The sequence below is a fragment of the Drosophila rhopaloa genome, unplaced genomic scaffold, assembly GCF_018152115.1.
Source record: "Drosophila rhopaloa isolate 14029-0021.01 unplaced genomic scaffold, ASM1815211v1 contig_155, whole genome shotgun sequence".
NCBI classification, from domain to species: domain Eukaryota; kingdom Metazoa; phylum Arthropoda; class Insecta; order Diptera; family Drosophilidae; genus Drosophila; species Drosophila rhopaloa.
Genome location: NW_025335034.1, coordinates 3,426,285 through 3,442,179, shown reverse-complemented (window position 1 = coordinate 3,442,179; position 15,895 = coordinate 3,426,285). Strand labels below are relative to the sequence as shown.

At 41.2% G+C, this 15,895-nt stretch overlaps 3 protein-coding genes across 4 annotated transcripts; all 3 read right to left on the bottom strand.

Moving 5' to 3' along the window:
• Positions 1–22: 22 nt before the first annotated feature.
• LOC108039328 lies at positions 23–9,290 on the bottom strand. 2 transcript variants are annotated; one of them, XM_044457058.1, is made up of 13 exons: positions 9,138–9,290; positions 7,517–7,796; positions 7,255–7,462; positions 6,721–6,792; positions 5,786–6,107; positions 4,294–5,503; positions 3,857–4,216; positions 3,342–3,799; positions 3,189–3,287; positions 2,819–3,129; positions 2,478–2,763; positions 2,250–2,414; positions 23–1,861 (listed from the first exon to the last, which is right to left on the bottom strand). In XM_044457058.1, the coding sequence occupies exons 2-13, from the start codon at positions 7,752–7,754 to the stop codon at positions 1,655–1,657; spliced, it is 3,936 nt and encodes a 1,311-aa protein (XP_044312993.1). In that variant the 5' UTR covers positions 7,755–7,796; positions 9,138–9,290; the 3' UTR covers positions 23–1,654. The 2 variants fall into 2 exon arrangements, with proteins under 2 accessions (XP_044312993.1, XP_044312994.1); XM_044457059.1 differs by lacking the exon at positions 6,721–6,792.
• A 416-nt stretch (positions 9,291–9,706) lies between these two features.
• On the bottom strand, positions 9,707–12,411 carry LOC108039687 (transcription initiation factor TFIID subunit 6). The gene is made up of 3 exons (XM_017116764.2): positions 11,505–12,411; positions 11,271–11,440; positions 9,707–10,635 (listed from the first exon to the last, which is right to left on the bottom strand). The coding sequence occupies exons 1-3, from the start codon at positions 12,276–12,278 to the stop codon at positions 9,822–9,824; spliced, it is 1,758 nt and encodes a 585-aa protein (XP_016972253.1). The 5' UTR covers positions 12,279–12,411; the 3' UTR covers positions 9,707–9,821.
• Positions 12,412–13,502: 1,091 nt separating this feature from the next.
• LOC108039688 (protein-L-isoaspartate(D-aspartate) O-methyltransferase) lies at positions 13,503–15,006 on the bottom strand. The gene is made up of 4 exons (XM_017116765.2): positions 14,696–15,006; positions 14,498–14,634; positions 13,802–14,206; positions 13,503–13,740 (listed from the first exon to the last, which is right to left on the bottom strand). Exons 1-4 carry the CDS (start codon positions 14,748–14,750, stop codon positions 13,657–13,659), a joined length of 681 nt encoding a protein of 226 aa, XP_016972254.1. The 5' UTR covers positions 14,751–15,006; the 3' UTR covers positions 13,503–13,656.
• Between the last annotated feature and the right edge of the window lie 889 nt (positions 15,007–15,895).

Genomic DNA, 15,895 nt, shown 5'->3' with positions numbered 1-15,895 from the left:
ATTATAAATAAAACAAAATCTGTTGATTATTTTTAGCCAACATTTTTATTATTACATATTAAACTACAATTGTGCAGGCAACTTCATAGGTGTTAAAAGATGCACTCAACAGTTACGCTTCATGTTCCGAAGCGTTTGCGACTTCACTTCACTAAAAAAGTTGCCTGCACACATTATTTCATTCATAATTTATTGTTACATCTTTTTTTGTTTAATATTAAGAAAACATTTTACATAAAATTGTTCAATGCATTTTCATGAGATTCGTTCTCCGATTTTCTTCATTGTTTAATTTGTATAACTACATATTTATGTAAATGTTTGTATATTTGTATGTAAAGATTCATCCCGTTGCTTGTATTTCGAAATTAAAATAAAAAAAGGTTACAAAATCAGTTGAATGGCTTAAACATAACACTGGAAGCTGCCGAAGCGATATCAAAATTGAAATTGTTAGAGAGCAGTGCGGATTGTAGAATATAATCGTAAATCGTAATACTTAGATTTGTGGCAGTTTAACATATATTCAAAATAATTATGTATGAGAAATACTTGGAGGGTATCTTGCTCTGGGGATGGAGTCGAATTGGAATTCAGCTTATTAGCTGGTTTGGAAAATGTTAGATACAAAAGGCATCAACAGGTGTAATTTACGATTATGTGATCTAAATATGTATATATAAATGTAAAAATGGTTTATCATTTGTTCTATTTTATTTTTGTAAAAGTTGTCTACGCTGCCTTTTTTTAATGCATTTATATATGATTTCAATTGATGTCCTGTTAATACCGGTGCCATTTCTCACATTAATAAATATTTAGTATTTTGTATTTGGAAGAAAGTACTGGAGTAGATAAAACATTAGTATTTTGATAGTTTGAGTGTATACAAATAAATTAGTTATTAATCAACAATATTTGTTTACTGCTCATTGTACAATTCGTGGCATATTTATAATACAAAGTTTGTTTCTTAATTGTTAAAACATAAATGTGTTTTGTTGGTTAGGTACAAAAAAATCTCATGGCTTTTAATGTATACACACTCAATAAGTAGTTTTATTAGTTTTAGAACGGAAATCAGAATAAACTGAACACTGATGTAAAACTGTCATGAAGCTGCGTTTATTATATTTTGTTATTTGCATAAGAAATCGAATTAGATTGCTGCATAAAATCTGCTTGCGACTAGATTGGAGTTTGTTACTTTTCGACTTGCCTATGCGGTGTATACTATCAATTGTATATGTATATCATATACGCTTATGTAAATATAGTAAGATGGATAAATTTGTTCTTATTACACTTTAACTAACGTGGCTGCCTTGGATTTAAAATTGAAAAGGTAAGGGAAATTTTAATATTAACGATTGTTTCTGAGTCGCTTTTAAATGTGGCAGGCATATCATTCAAAAACGTACCACTCACAGACAGTTTCTAAACTTCTCTAAAAGTATATTTTTAAAATATGGTTTGAAGTTTTTTTTTTAACGATCGGTTCCCTGCCAAAATATGGCGTTACTAGGACCATATCCAAGATTTCATTCGATAAAACGGGTTATGCATTCTTTTCTTAAAAGCGAGCAGCCACGAATAAATCTACATATGTTGATAGGTTAATATATACTTGTGTGCCCAAACCAGTGAAAGCCTGTTAGACAGTTGTGCCGTAGGCATTATTAAAAACGGCTCGAGAACTATCCGTATCCAGGGATATATCTTCGGGACTGGCCAAGTCCACGCGCACATTTGAGTTGGTTCGACGTCGGGCTGTTTGCGCAGCGCCCCAATTGCTTAGAGTCCAATGGAAACCAGAGGAGCTTACAGCTGGTTCGGCATCCACCTTGACCTGCGTGCAAACCTGCAAATTAAATGCAATATTAAGACGACTGCTTAATAATAATAATAACTTAATTTTGCTTTAGTAGTCATTTTCTTTTTTTGTTAATAAAAATAACACACACACTTAAAAAGAGAAATAATCTTTCATGAATGCTTCTTGAAGTATTTATTGAAAAAGTAATACATTCCTAAAAATAATTATGCTTTTTATTCATTTGTGAACAGGTTAAAAACTAATTGTTAAAACTATTTTTATTGTTGTTCTTGTCTTAATGATTGCATAAGAGTAGGTTTGTAAAATTCCCTAAGCTTTCTAAGTTTAACACTGACTTTTAGTTTGCTATCTTTAACTTTCTTAATATATAAATAAATACCTAATAATTATTTAGTTTTTAAAAATAACTCACCTCACGATTGCCGCAGGGCAATGTTTCTGTGCCGTTGCCCAAGGCAGAGCCCGACACTGAACCAGAGCCCGAGTCACGTGTACTACCAATGCTGCTGCTGCTGGCCAGGGAATCATTGCTGGATTCAATAACCGCTCCTCGATATCGCGCCACAGCCTGGACAGCCTGAACCAAATTAAACGAACATTCGCATTAGCTGAGCTCATTTAGCAACCAACAAAAACTTACCATAGCATCGCCGCCTTGACAGTCTTCGATCGACTTGAGGATTTCCCAAACCAGCTCAGAATCCAACGGGATGGGCTGTTCGGTGTCGCGATTGTAGATGGCAATAGCAATGTGAACGGGATGGGGCACGGGCAACGGAATGAGCAGCTTTTCCGTAACGCTCTTCTCCCCACATTTTTGCTTCCACGGCCGCCAGGTCGCCTTCTGGGCATCTTGTGTCGTTTTCGGCACATGCTGGGCACGATGGGCACGCACCCTCGGTGTGGTTAACCCGACTGACATGTCCCTGTTAAGAATTATATTAGCATCAGTCAATAAATTCAGTTCTATTTAAGTTTTACCGTTTCTCGGGTTTGCGGAACGTGAGCGTTATGCGAGAGCGTGGATTAAATGCGGTCACTTCGAGGAAGGGCAGGTGGACCTGGACGTTGCCACGCGGCGCGTACACATTGCCGAGTAGATCCAGGCCCTTAGAGCCAATCACATCATTTGCATTCTTCACCATCTCCGTATAACGCATAAGATCAAGCGAGGCATGTGGTTCTAGTTTAAAATGTGTGTCGTGTTCAGTCAATGGCGTTAGAAAATCTAAACTAAATATGTCGGTGTATATAAGACCAGCGAGTCCCGGCCAGTCATTCACCGTGAGACCCTGTGAAAAAATAAAGAGTTCATCAATGTTTCTCAAAAATGTTGATGATAGTTTCTTACCTTATTATCCCAGAATTCTTCTTCGCTAATCGAGAGTCTGCCGATGACATGAGACGGATAGTACTTCTCTAAAATATGGGCGGCCAGTTGTATAGCAATCTGGAGAAAGAAAATAATTAATTTTATGAACAATTATTTTTACCCAAGACGCACCTTTAATTCTTTGGTATTCAACTTTATGCGCGATTTGACCTGAGTGGTCAGCGCCGTCTGCAATTCCCTTCTTCGCTTCTCCAACTTCTCGTGAAGCGTACTCATCAGATCCTGCGCTTCACGGTCAAGCGACAAGTACGGACCGGTTTTACTGATTTGGGCGGAAAACGGTCCGAAGCAAGCCTCGACAAACTGGAGGAAATCCTGCTGCGGCTGCAGCACCACCCGCTCCGTGGCATGCTGGTAGGCTTGCAACTCGTCCAATTCCATTTTAGCCTCTAACGCAGCCAAAGCTTGCTCTGGTCGGATAATGAAATAGTAGTCCAGCGCCAGTCCAGGTCCAGCGATTCGCCTTACAGCAATGCTATCCGAGGCGGGGACACGTCCACACTTCTTGATAAAAAGATGGTACGTGAGCGAGTCCCAGACAAGGCGAAGGGAATACCGAACTACTCCAACTAAAGGAAGAAGGAAACGATAAAACATTTAAATTTGTGCCTCGCACACCCACGCACCTATGAAAACGACTCCCGCTGCCAATGGGCATATCAGCGTGGCCATTATAACCGCCGCCACCGGCTGCAGCACACCCTGTATGAGAAGATTCCAAACTATAGCCTCCAGCAGAATGCAATAACGATTTTTCGTGTTGTCAGGCGCATCCAAATCATATACGAGGATCATGTAAATGTGGAGCACTAATACAAATACGGGAATCCATAGAGGTGCAGTAACAGCCAGACTAATACTCAGTAAACTGGCGGCCAAACAGATGACCGGAAAAGCGAACAATATGACAATGGTGCCCAGGAATCCTTTCACAAAATAGTTCCAAGTTCGATTCAAGTTACGTGTCAATCCCTTGCCAATAAAGCCTAAAAAAAAGAAACACAAATTTTAATTACAATTATTTAAATTTAAAAAAAGCCATTTAATATAACATTAAACTCACCCGTGTCCGGTTCTGTCTCAAAATGCGTGCGGGACTTTGATATGTGACGCCACAACTCTATGAGTCGCGAAGCCAGTGTTTGGGTGATGCTCGTCTTTCTCGGGAATAGTGTTCCGTTGATCTGCGATAGCTCCAGGTCAGGCATAAAGGGCTTTACACAGCAGAGAGCGCGTAAACCCAGCGGACTGCACCACGGTACAAGAATGCCCAGCAGGAACATCATGTTCCAGGACCAACACCAGATGCGCTGGATCATGTTCAGTAGACGCCAGAAAGGCCATCGGGTGCTTGTGGTACGGATAATCTCTTTTTCCACCAGAAACACAGGCTGGCTAGGGTCCGAGCGGGGGGTAACAATACTGGTGGCATGTTGGCTGATCACAGTGGGAATAACATCTGACTGGCCCTGGAAGTTGCGACGGATAATCCACGATTGCGGCGACCATATGCGACAAGCCCACTGAAAGCTGCGGTTGGGAGTCTTGGCGTTCTTTAGCTCCTTAAGCAGCACTGGCTCGCGTTCCTTCATAAAAGCCAGGTCGCGGGACAAGAAGTATGCTGTCTGATGCAGGTTATGCTGGGTGCACATTTTCAGAGCCTCCTCGTGGGCCGACCAGGCGCTTTTGTGCAGCCTGTTCTCCTCGGCGTGTCGCAGCTTGGAGCGCAACCAGGGAGCAACGCGCGACAGCACGGAATGGTCATTTGACAGACATTTCTGGTGGTCCTCCCGGGTGCGTTTAATATTTTGCTCCACCTTGTCCACCGCCTTATACATAATTACCACTGACTGAGCCTGCTGCACCAGGAGTTCCGGCACTCCGGCCCCTAGCTCCGCCAGCTTGACATTGGAGACAATGGAATTATAGACCCGCTGTAGATACTCCTTCATAACAGCCTCGTTTACTTCCTCTTCGATCTCCTTGTCGTTTAACTTCTTCGCCCGTAGCTCGGCAATCAAACGCTCGCGGAAATGCAGGAACCAGCCACGCGTTTCCCTCTCCAAAATGCCAATCAGAATTGGCAGAGCCTTGCGCATTATGTCGCGGCAAAACAGGCGCAAGTCGATCTCCTGTCCCTTGGGTGTGAGGAATAGATAGGGCACAGGCTGGCTGACCTCGCAGCTGTTAAAGTCAAACTTCTCCATGGTGGCGCGTCGCAGCATCTTACGGACATATGAGCACAGACCATCCAAGCAGTCCTCAAACTCGGGCTGAAAGACCAAATTTTAAAAAAATTTAAAATTTTGGATAAGTTAAACCAAAATAAAGGAGAATTTCACGTGAAGAAAATGAAGTGAATGGTTTTAAATAATAGACATCTAAAATTGTATTTAACGACAAACTTTAAAAGAATTTTTTTTCTAAAGTTTACACTGAAAAATTGATATAGATCTAAAAAGGCAATTCAAATTATTGTTATTAATTGATCTCTACATATTTAAATTGTTGTTTGAATCGTCAAGGAAAGATGGGAAATACATTTCTCAGCTTACCCGACAAACCAACTCGGCGATGAGGAATCGGCAACGCTCCTCCTTGATCTTATAGTCCAGGTTGTGGGCCAACAGAGCCGGCACGCCGATGAACATGTCCGCCAACTTGGTAAACGCTCCCAACAGGCCGTGCATAGCCTGTACCACGGAGAAGAAGTGCGAGAAGATCCGTGCGCGAGCTGTGACTACCACGAAACGGGCAGCCAGAGCCAGGTCGCTCAAAAAGGAGTCCTGGGCTCGAATCTTTCCCTTCTGCAGCAGTTGGGACAAACGCCACTTATGCACCTGACCAGGAAAATGCAAACTGGGTACATCGAACTCGCTGTGAAGGAGTAAAGATACAAATTAGCTATTGAGGTTCAAATTCTAAAAGATCAAGGCAACATAAAACACGTAAATGAACTAGATTCAATGAAAAATTGTAGGCATGCACAAGCGTGTACCAGATTCAGAATTATGGTTTGCCCGATTCTAAGTGAATTTATATGTTTACATGTTTGTTTAAAAATGTGAGAGTGATCTGGGGTATCTTTTAATTTCACTGGAAATACACCTAATTAGACACAAGAATACTTTCAAAAATGCTGCTTACATCAGCACTTTTAGTAAATAATGAAACATAATTGTCAAAAATATAAGCCTAATCTACACAAACAGGTTTTTCCTGGAGTATCTGTGTTTACCCTTTACTTTTTTTTATATGTCCCACAGATGTTCAACGTGCAGATTCGCTTTTGAACAATCGTTTAAATTTAACGAACATGCAAATTTATCAGAGCGGTTTTAGACAATGACTTAATATATAAACAATTAACATTGAGTAAATAATGATATTGTATGTACAAACGGAAGAACATTGACTAAACAGATTTGAATGCAGTGGCAGTAGTCTGCCTTGGCTTTTCTTGATCGCCTTTTTGATAGTGTTTATTTACCCATTTTTACGTATAGTTTCCAATTGTTCCAAAGTTAATTTCTTCGGCTTTCCATATTTATCCTTTTGCAAGCTTTACAGAAATATGTCACATACAAATTGTTGTTTACCGTTTCATGTTTCATTGGCAAGTGATACACAGAAATAAAAACACAATAGTAGTGGGACATGCATTTAGTTTGGTTAAGAAACAAATAAACAGATCACGATAACTGGTATCGAATTAATTTTTATATAGATTTGGAGCATGCCTTAATTTGATTTTGCGTTTGCTGGGTGCAAAGTGTCGCGAAATGATTGGTAATGGTTAAGGAACTCAATAAACGAAAGAAATCACTATTAGGTGTGGGGGAATGTGGCAAAAGCGCAGTTAATCAGCAAGCTGTTAACTGCCAGCTGCACAATAGCACTTTTTTCTTTTTTATCTGGCAATTGCAAGTCGCTTCATCCATCATCCGTCATCCACAATCCACTCATCCATCAATCTATCCATCATCGCAATGAGCAGGTCTCTGTCCCGTGACCGCAAACTCACCCAGTTTCCCGCAGAGTTTTTAGCTGGGCGCTCGTCAGCCTACGGGGCTCTCCACTTCCATCCGAGGCCACGGCGTCCAGCTCGTCAAAAGGAGGCGCTATAAAAAGGTCGCGCAAATTAATGGGACGCGTTTTGCGGCTGCTCACGCTGTTGGTCGCGTTCCTGGCCGTTAGATTCAGACCGCTACTGGCCAGCGCCTGGGGCAGAACTAAAAGGGGTTCGGTAAGTATCATGGACCACTGTAATCTTTACGGTGACTCACCAATGGGAAAACTCTTCCAGTGGTAGAGGAACTGCTCCGCCACGCTCTTAATCTGCTCCACAAGCTGTTCCACCTCGGGTGGAGCTCCCACGAGGTTGATGTTGAACTCGATGGGTTCCCGCTCGGGACCGGCCAGCGTTTGGGGGCGTAACATTTGGGTACCGGAGGCACTGACCGACAAAGTAGCCGGCACAGCAGTAGGCACCGGAACCGAGGCGGCCTGCATGGACATGGTCATGGTAATTGGGCTGCGCCGTTCACTCTAGTATTGCGTCCATTCCTGATTGAAATGAAATATTAAAAAAAAAACAAATGAACATTCGAGGGCTATAAAATACCTATTATTAATTAAGAAAAAAGAAGGAAGAAAGCATTGCCATTGGTTTTATATGGCATGTAGCCGATTAAGCAATGTTCGTCTGCCTGACCCTTCTGTTTGAGCACCTAAAAAAGCTAGATTTCCACAGATTTCACCTCACACATTTATTGTACTCATACTCAGATAAGGCTCCTTTTTAATTTCACTCTTAAATCACACCACATTAATAGTGGATAAATGTTTTCAAGTGGTGTTCGCTTGTGTAGAAAAAAACCAAATCATTAAATTCAGCTTTCAAACTATTTTTAAGAAATGTTTGGCATAATGGTTTATAAGATACTTTCAGTAAGCTGCATACAAATTGACGTTTTTTTTGGTTTGTTTGATCGGATACATAATACTCTTTTTAATTAAAATAGCACTACTAAGTTTACATTTTTCAGAGCCGACACACTTTGAAAGTATGTTTAGTATTATTAAATTGTGTTTACTTTATCTAAATATCTAATATGGTGTGTGTATCGCCAATTGAGATTGGCTTAGCCCAATTGGGACTAATATTTTATTTCAGTTCTTCTTAATTAATATTTTAGAAAAATCATCGCAGACAAATGGCGTCTGATATAGCTCATTAACAATAATGTAATTTAATGAAACTAAATCTATGGGATGCTTTTGAGGAGTGTCATAAGAATTGGCAGATTTCATTCTTGTTACTTTGATGGCTGACCGAGCTAATTGAAATGGCACAAGCGCGGGCAATATTAAAATTAATGATCTAATTGAAAATTCACTCGCGCATGTGTGATGGTGGGAATAGTTAGAATTCCATCGGATACAGACAGAGAGGGAGAAGGACAGAGGGTCCAGATGTAAACAAATATCCGCTGCATTGAATATTCTAGTTTCACGCACTAAGCAGATTCACTCAAGTTAACGCATTTTTCGAATTACCACTTAGCCGCAGGAGGGTGGAAACGAGTTTGTCATACTGTCTGGGAACTCGAGTTTCACCTGCCGCAGAGGCTCCTGCACATTTCAGCCACCTACCACAACTTACACCCAATTTCGCGCTTCGCTTGCGTTAATGGAGTCCCCAAATGCACCGTTCCACGCCCATGAGTAGACACTGTACTGAAGAGCCTCTGCCAGTTAACCAGCCCCACGCCCCTGCCCCAACATTTCTTATTGTTTAATTGCCGCACACACACACTTGCACACGAGACGAGACGCACACCTATACTGCGCACACAAGGCGTTCTGTGTTGTCGTTGTCGGTTTTGAGTTACAACTGCCTTTTACCTCGCTTCCAATATCAAATTCCCGGAGCTTCAGACTCTGAAAGCATCGTAGTGGCCAGTCGCGAGATCACAAATCAGTTTCTTTCCGTTTTTTACTTTATAGAGCAGACAAGTAAATACACATACGCTCTTTTCAATGCACCCCTGGGGCACACATCTGTTGGAGATGGGCTTGCTAACGACTATATACTATCGATACGTCGTACATATATCGATAGTTCCTTCATATATCGATGGTTCGACTTGCCAGGGTTGCAGTTGCAGGTGTAACGGTAATAATATTAATATTCACATTAATTTATATTTAAGGAAAGTTTTATACAAAATGATTATTCGAGGTATTAATTGCTTTTAAAGATACACAAATATTAATAAAATAGGAAAAATTCGCCTTTGGAACCTTCCAATAGAATGGGTCTAAAAACTAGACCAGTTTTCAAGATAAATCTCGAAGGCTTGAAGCTAGTTTGAAAATGGTAACCATATTTTTATTGAAAATAATTTTTCTAAGAAATCATTTTTAGCTTTACACTTCTATTGCTGGTGGACCTTGTAGGAATATAATATTTCCAGGGCAGGGCAGATTTATTCGGCTTTTCAAAGGTAGGAATCGCAAAAGCTTTATTAATATTGCAGCTGTGAACATTTCACATCTATTTTTCAGAAACTTTTTCCTTTAAAATTGTTATTTAAGTAAATAGTTAATGGGCTTTCTGCCATTATTGCTTGATGGAGGAACAAATCCATTTTTGTTAGGTGGCAAAACAAACAGATTGTTTGACTTTGGGAGTATTCCATTACTGGCTGGAGAGAAGGAATGCTTGGAAGTAGGCGGGATTAAATTGTTTCTAAATTGAGGCATCGGAACCTGCGCGGGTTGAGACACCACACAATCCACGGGTTTCCCAGTGATCGAATGCATATTTAAATGGGACATTGGACTGTATGATATCCGCGGTGGAACCTTGCCGGTTAGACCATTCGTGGGAGGAAAATTAGACCCAGATTGGGGAATATCGTTGGTTCGACGAACACCGTTGCTGGGCATCTGATTGGTAGAAATAAAAGCGGTTGGGTTCTTGTGGAGCTCGGAAGTTGTTTTAGCTTGCTGCATTCTGGACGCCTCTTCCGTCTCCGCCTTAGCTGCAGCCATCACCTCCACCTTGATGCGCTCTACAATAATGGATTCGCACAAGGACGGACCCAAAAATCCGTATGCGACGGCAAACTGCTCCGGGAGATCCGCCGCATCGGGAATGTTCTTTAGTACCTTGGTGCATATTTTCACAACACGGTGGCGAATGTACTTGGCGGCAAGCTTGTCTAGGCTGGAGCTGGAGCACCCGTTGACAGTCAGATGAGGCTCGATCCGTCCAGAAAGGTATGCTATTTGAGGCAAAATGCAAGACCGCACCACGTGATTGCCCATCTTTCCCAGGCCGATGACTGCCCCGAACACCGTCGTTAGTGGCTGCATGCAAAGAGCACTTTTGTAGATCCTGCAATGTAAATAGAAGTTAAGACTACAATATATGTACTAATGAGAGCAGTAGCGTATCCCGGATTTGGTGTAGAAGGTTTCAGAACGCATTTTTTGTAGCATGGGGAAGGGTTCCCCATAAGAAATAAAATAATTTTTAAACATTTTAAAATATTTTGAATTGAAAAAGTTTTATATATTGTTTATCAAAGTGCTCTTCTTTTTTGCACCAGATGTGGACAACTGGGAGTTCAGTTTTTTTTTTCAACTTAATTCGCTAAGTTATTTTAATTTAAAAAGTGATATATCATGCATACAATATTGAAATTCACTATTTTTTATGAAGCGCGATGATGTACTACTCCTAATTAGCGGTGTTCCACCCTACGACATACACGTGAGGAGAACTAAACATTTTAAGAATAGAATACAATGAATACTATGTATCCATTTACAAAGCTCAACCATTATATAGCCCTTATAATAGCCTAGATCAACCCGGATTCCGAGCCGACCAAGAATAAGTTAAGCCGCAAGCGAATCCTTGAATTTGAAAGATTATTTTAAAGTCAAGGAACCGACAGATATATGATATATGAAAAAGGAGTTCCGCTCTTGGAAAGTGGCAAAGGTAGCTATATTCTCAGTACTTGCCCAATAACTCTGGGCAGGATGCTGTTGTCGGCGGCGTCAAAGTGGCGCACGATCTGGGCCATGATGTTACCCGAGTACTCTCTCAAGGCCCAGTGATCCTCTAAGCCCGGGGATGGGCAGGCCTGTTTGGTCAGCAGGCAGGATAGAACAGCCGGCAGGATCTGGTGGAGCTACAACGCAACAGATGCATATGCATTCTTCAGCTGCTCTTATGCCACAGTGCCAAATACTCACATATTGTAACAAACTCAACCTAGAGTTTCCCAAAAGGGCTCTGACCATGCGCATCAGATAGAGGAGCAGTGATAAGTTCTGCTGGGTCACGTTGACGACCACCGAGTCCGCGATGAACTCGCTCAACGTGGGCAGCAGCACCTCTAGCGAGGGATCTGTGGAGAGGGTTTGGAGCGCCCGCTGGCGCCGTGACTCTGAGGACCCCACGCAGGCCTCGGTGATCAGCTCGTAAAAGGACTGCTGCTCCTTGGTCAACGGATAGCGTTTGCAGTCCTTCAGCAGCACCTGCTCCAGTTTTAGCCATCCCGAATGGAGGGAGGGAGCCGGCTCCAGAGAAATCTCCGCTTGGGATTCCAGGTCGGAAAAAAGCTGCACGGTGCAAGGTTCGGAGGTTGGAGCTCCGATCGCGGTGCGACCCTTTACCGCAAGCGGCCGTGAGAAATCTTCGCGAAGAATCAGTCTAAAGAACACATCCGTGGGCAGGTTATCGTCCATCCGGACGGCTTGCTGGACGTGCGACAGACACACCTGGTGATCCCGGATGCGCCGCATGTATTTGCCCGCCTCGTTTAGAAGGTTTTTAATGTCCTCCTTGAGATTGAGGGACAGCCACTGGGACACTCCGTCGCCGAGCTCCCGACCTGTGCTGTGCAGCGATATCGCAGCCAGTGAACGCCGCGAAAAGGTCTTTTTGCGAAAACCCTCGTCCTTAGCGTGCACTTCATTGTTCGAGGCTTTCATTTCAGTTGTCTTTTTGTTTTCAAACTGCCACATTCTGCCACTAGAGATGGCAGCGGTTCGATTGGCGATGTCAGGTTGAAACTAAACTTCCTTTTGCCAATCGAAATTTTAAATATATTGAAAACAATTGAAAGTACCAGTTAAAAGGTAACAAAGGCGCCTCATTTATTTTTTTGAATGTTAAATCAATGGCACAGCACGCCACAGTCAAAACTTACCAGAACGATATTACCTCCCAACCGCAGAGCCCTAGCTTCCAATTCCATTTTCTTAACAATTTTTAGTTTCCCATTTAACCAAAGAAAAGCTTACCAACTCACTGAAATTAAGAATTTAGATCTATGAGGGAAACTACACACCCTTCTAAAGGTCTAAGTCTTATCACCAATCAAACCTTTCCATTTAACTAAGCTAGTTAGTAAAGTCCTTTTAAGGAAAAGCATCCACACCTTGTCTTCTAAGACTATCCTTAAAGCTTATCGCCTTACTTTTTGGATTTATTTCACTTTTACTACATAATAAATCGCGTTTTTTACCGGTTTTTTTTTTGTATTATTTTTTAATTGCTGGGAGAACCTGTGATCAACTCACGTCGAGCTCCCTTTGAGTACTGGAAGACTACGATTTAAACAACAAAAAAGGACTAAGACTTTGACATTAATGTCAAGTGAAATTGTGATAAAAGCGTAGTACGAAGGCGTCTGGAAAAAATATAAAACTATTCTGCACAAAAACATATTTTTTTGCAGGAAATACAAAAGTCGAAAGGACCATATCATAAAGCGGATATGAAAAAGATAGTACAATTTATAGATATATATAATATATATAACTTAAGTCTCGAGATATAGTCGTTTAATGGAGGTCAATAATATGTTTTCAGTTAAAAAAAATTGTTTTACTCTGGAAAAATCGTGATAGCTTCTTTGTTTATCAATATAATTAAGAGATATTAAAATAACTATGACACATTAATTCACTTTTCTTAGTTGTTAGTGCAAGGGTAAATAAACTTTGGCTTGTTATTTTATTATATTGTGTAGATTTTGGTTTGCCCAAAACTTTTGTATGATTTATGATTACTTTAAAACTTGCATCAAATTTTTCAGTTTTACATTTTTTTAATTCTGGTTTTTAGATTCAAAATTTTTATTTCCTAAAAAAAAATTTAAAATACCTAATTTTATTTTTTATAATAATTGTTTTCCTAGTTCGCATAGTTACTCCTATGTACCTGTGCAATCAAAAATATAATAATGGGTTTGTTCAGGAAACTTATTTAATTAAACTCAATGTGAAAACAAGCTTTTAAATTGTGATTGGATTAGTAATTCAAGCGATAAGCCCAAAGTTGGTAGAGAATCAGGCCGAGCATCAGCACCACAACTAGCGTCCTTCCCACTCGGTGCAGTCAGGAGCGTAGATCCGTGAGCGGCACGTACATAACGCCCATGAGACGAGTCATCTCCACCTTCCCATTGGCGTCCTTGTCGTACTGTGGAGAACGATTTCTTTAAATTACTGGAGTTAATAGTGAACAGCAGATCCTTGCCCACCTGCTGCATGTACTGAGAGCCGCCATCGGGTCCGACGGGAACTATGAGGCGCCCACCGTTTGCCAGTTGATTTATCAGTTCGGTAGGCGTGTCCGGAGCTGCAGCTCCCACATGGATGGCGTTATAGGGGGCACTGGCGGGGTATCCCTTGCGCCCATCGCCCTCCACGATCAGCAAATGACCAGAGTCGAGCATGCTGCGGTCGTCGGTGTTCAAGTTGGCCTTGCTAAGCCGCACCAAATCCGCCTGGTGCTCGATGCCCACGATGCGGGTCTCTGCATCGACGCCCTTAGCCTTGATGTAACGATAGAAGCAGGCCGTCAGGTATCCTGATCCAGAGCCCACGTCCAGCACATGGGCACCGGGCTTCAGTTGGTCCCGCAGATACTCCAAGGCAAAGGCATGCTGGAGATTGAGACAGAGAAGCTATTGAACAATAATCCTTTAAGGTTTTCTAAACAACCCTGTTAAATTATGTTCTTGTGAAATTCGATCAAACTATCTGCATGGAATAGAATTAGAATTTCCCTAACCAATTTACCTTAAATCTCCAATCGAATTTAAGTAAAAACAATAGAATAAAACATTCTGTGCGCAAGAGTAACAATTATGCTAAAAGGTCTATTCGATTCATTGATTTTGAAATATAATTTATGACACAAACTAGTGATTTTTAGCCCAGGCCTCTTAAGTTACCATATGAGGTGCACTGATGGTGACACCTCCTCCGATTGGTTGCGGGGCGTCCATGTAGGGGTTCCGCGGAGAGTAGTGCTTGCGGTCGGTCTCCTTCATCGCCTTGGCCACCGCATCACTGGCTATGACACCGTGATCTTTGGGGTTTCGGTTCTATTATTATCTCTTACCGCTGGGCAAACATGTAGAACGGCTCACCCTTCAGTTGTCGTATCAGGTCCTCATTATTGGCTCCCACGGAACGCCACGCCATGCTGAAGGCGCGGACGAACAGGCCCAGCTTAATAAGTCCCAAAATAAATAGGTTATTTTTCAACGTTTTGACTTTGTATTGTTTTTGTTTTAACAAGAGATGAAAGAAATTCGATAACGATGAAATTGGCGAGGCAACATTAAATCATACACCGATTAAAATATCGCTTGCCTGAATTTTAGAGTAAAACTTCATTTATATCCAAAGCATATCCCAGCGGATCGGGATGTGTTTTTGACAAATAGAAAACTCCGAAACTGAGCATTATTCAAGAGACACGAGGGGTAAAGGTTATTTTGACTACATCACAACAAACATATTTCTAAGCTATTTTTATTTTATGTCCTGAGATAAAGGTTTATACATTTCAAAAATTGAAAAGAATTTCTTGACCTCCCACATACCTTCCCACTGCCTCTGGTTTATACCCAAATCTCACAGAGCACACCCCAGTGGAACGGCTGGAATTTTAGACATGTGAAGCTCGTGCTTCTACTGAGCCTTTGGGGGGCCTTTTAACTATATCAAACTGTTTTAAAAATATTATCAAATACTATGAGTAAATAATTATACATTTATCTGAACTTTGAACATGAGTTTTACATCAGTCGATAAACCCAATCCCTCTAGAATTATTCCTCAAATGGTTGGAACCAAAGACCAATATAAGAATATATTGGTCTTTAATGGAACTGTGGAAATTGGATATTGCACTGGGGCTGAGTCTTTGGGTTGTTGAGTGTCCTAAAAACACACATCCTGATTAACTTATGACCGGCTTTTACCTCTTCAGAATAGAACACCTGTTCCCGCTTTTTGGGATCTTAAAAAAAAATTTTAAAATACACGAAAACAAGGTCCATCTTTGTGTACCGTGCTCAACAAAAATACAAAAAAAAAGGGGAAAAAATAAAGTGACTTTGTTACGTCATTACAAAACTCTTACCTCTTCGTCTATGCCATGTTGAGCTTGCCGGATCAACGGCGGAATTCCAAAGTAGCCCTTTTAATATCACCATCAATAAGCAGTCCACAAAAACAGCTTAACTGGGAATGCGGGAAAACATGGATTTTATATTTCCCATTTCAAAGCTAGATTGTTGTCAAATGAAAATTTTCATATTAGGACCTTTATTACGATTGAA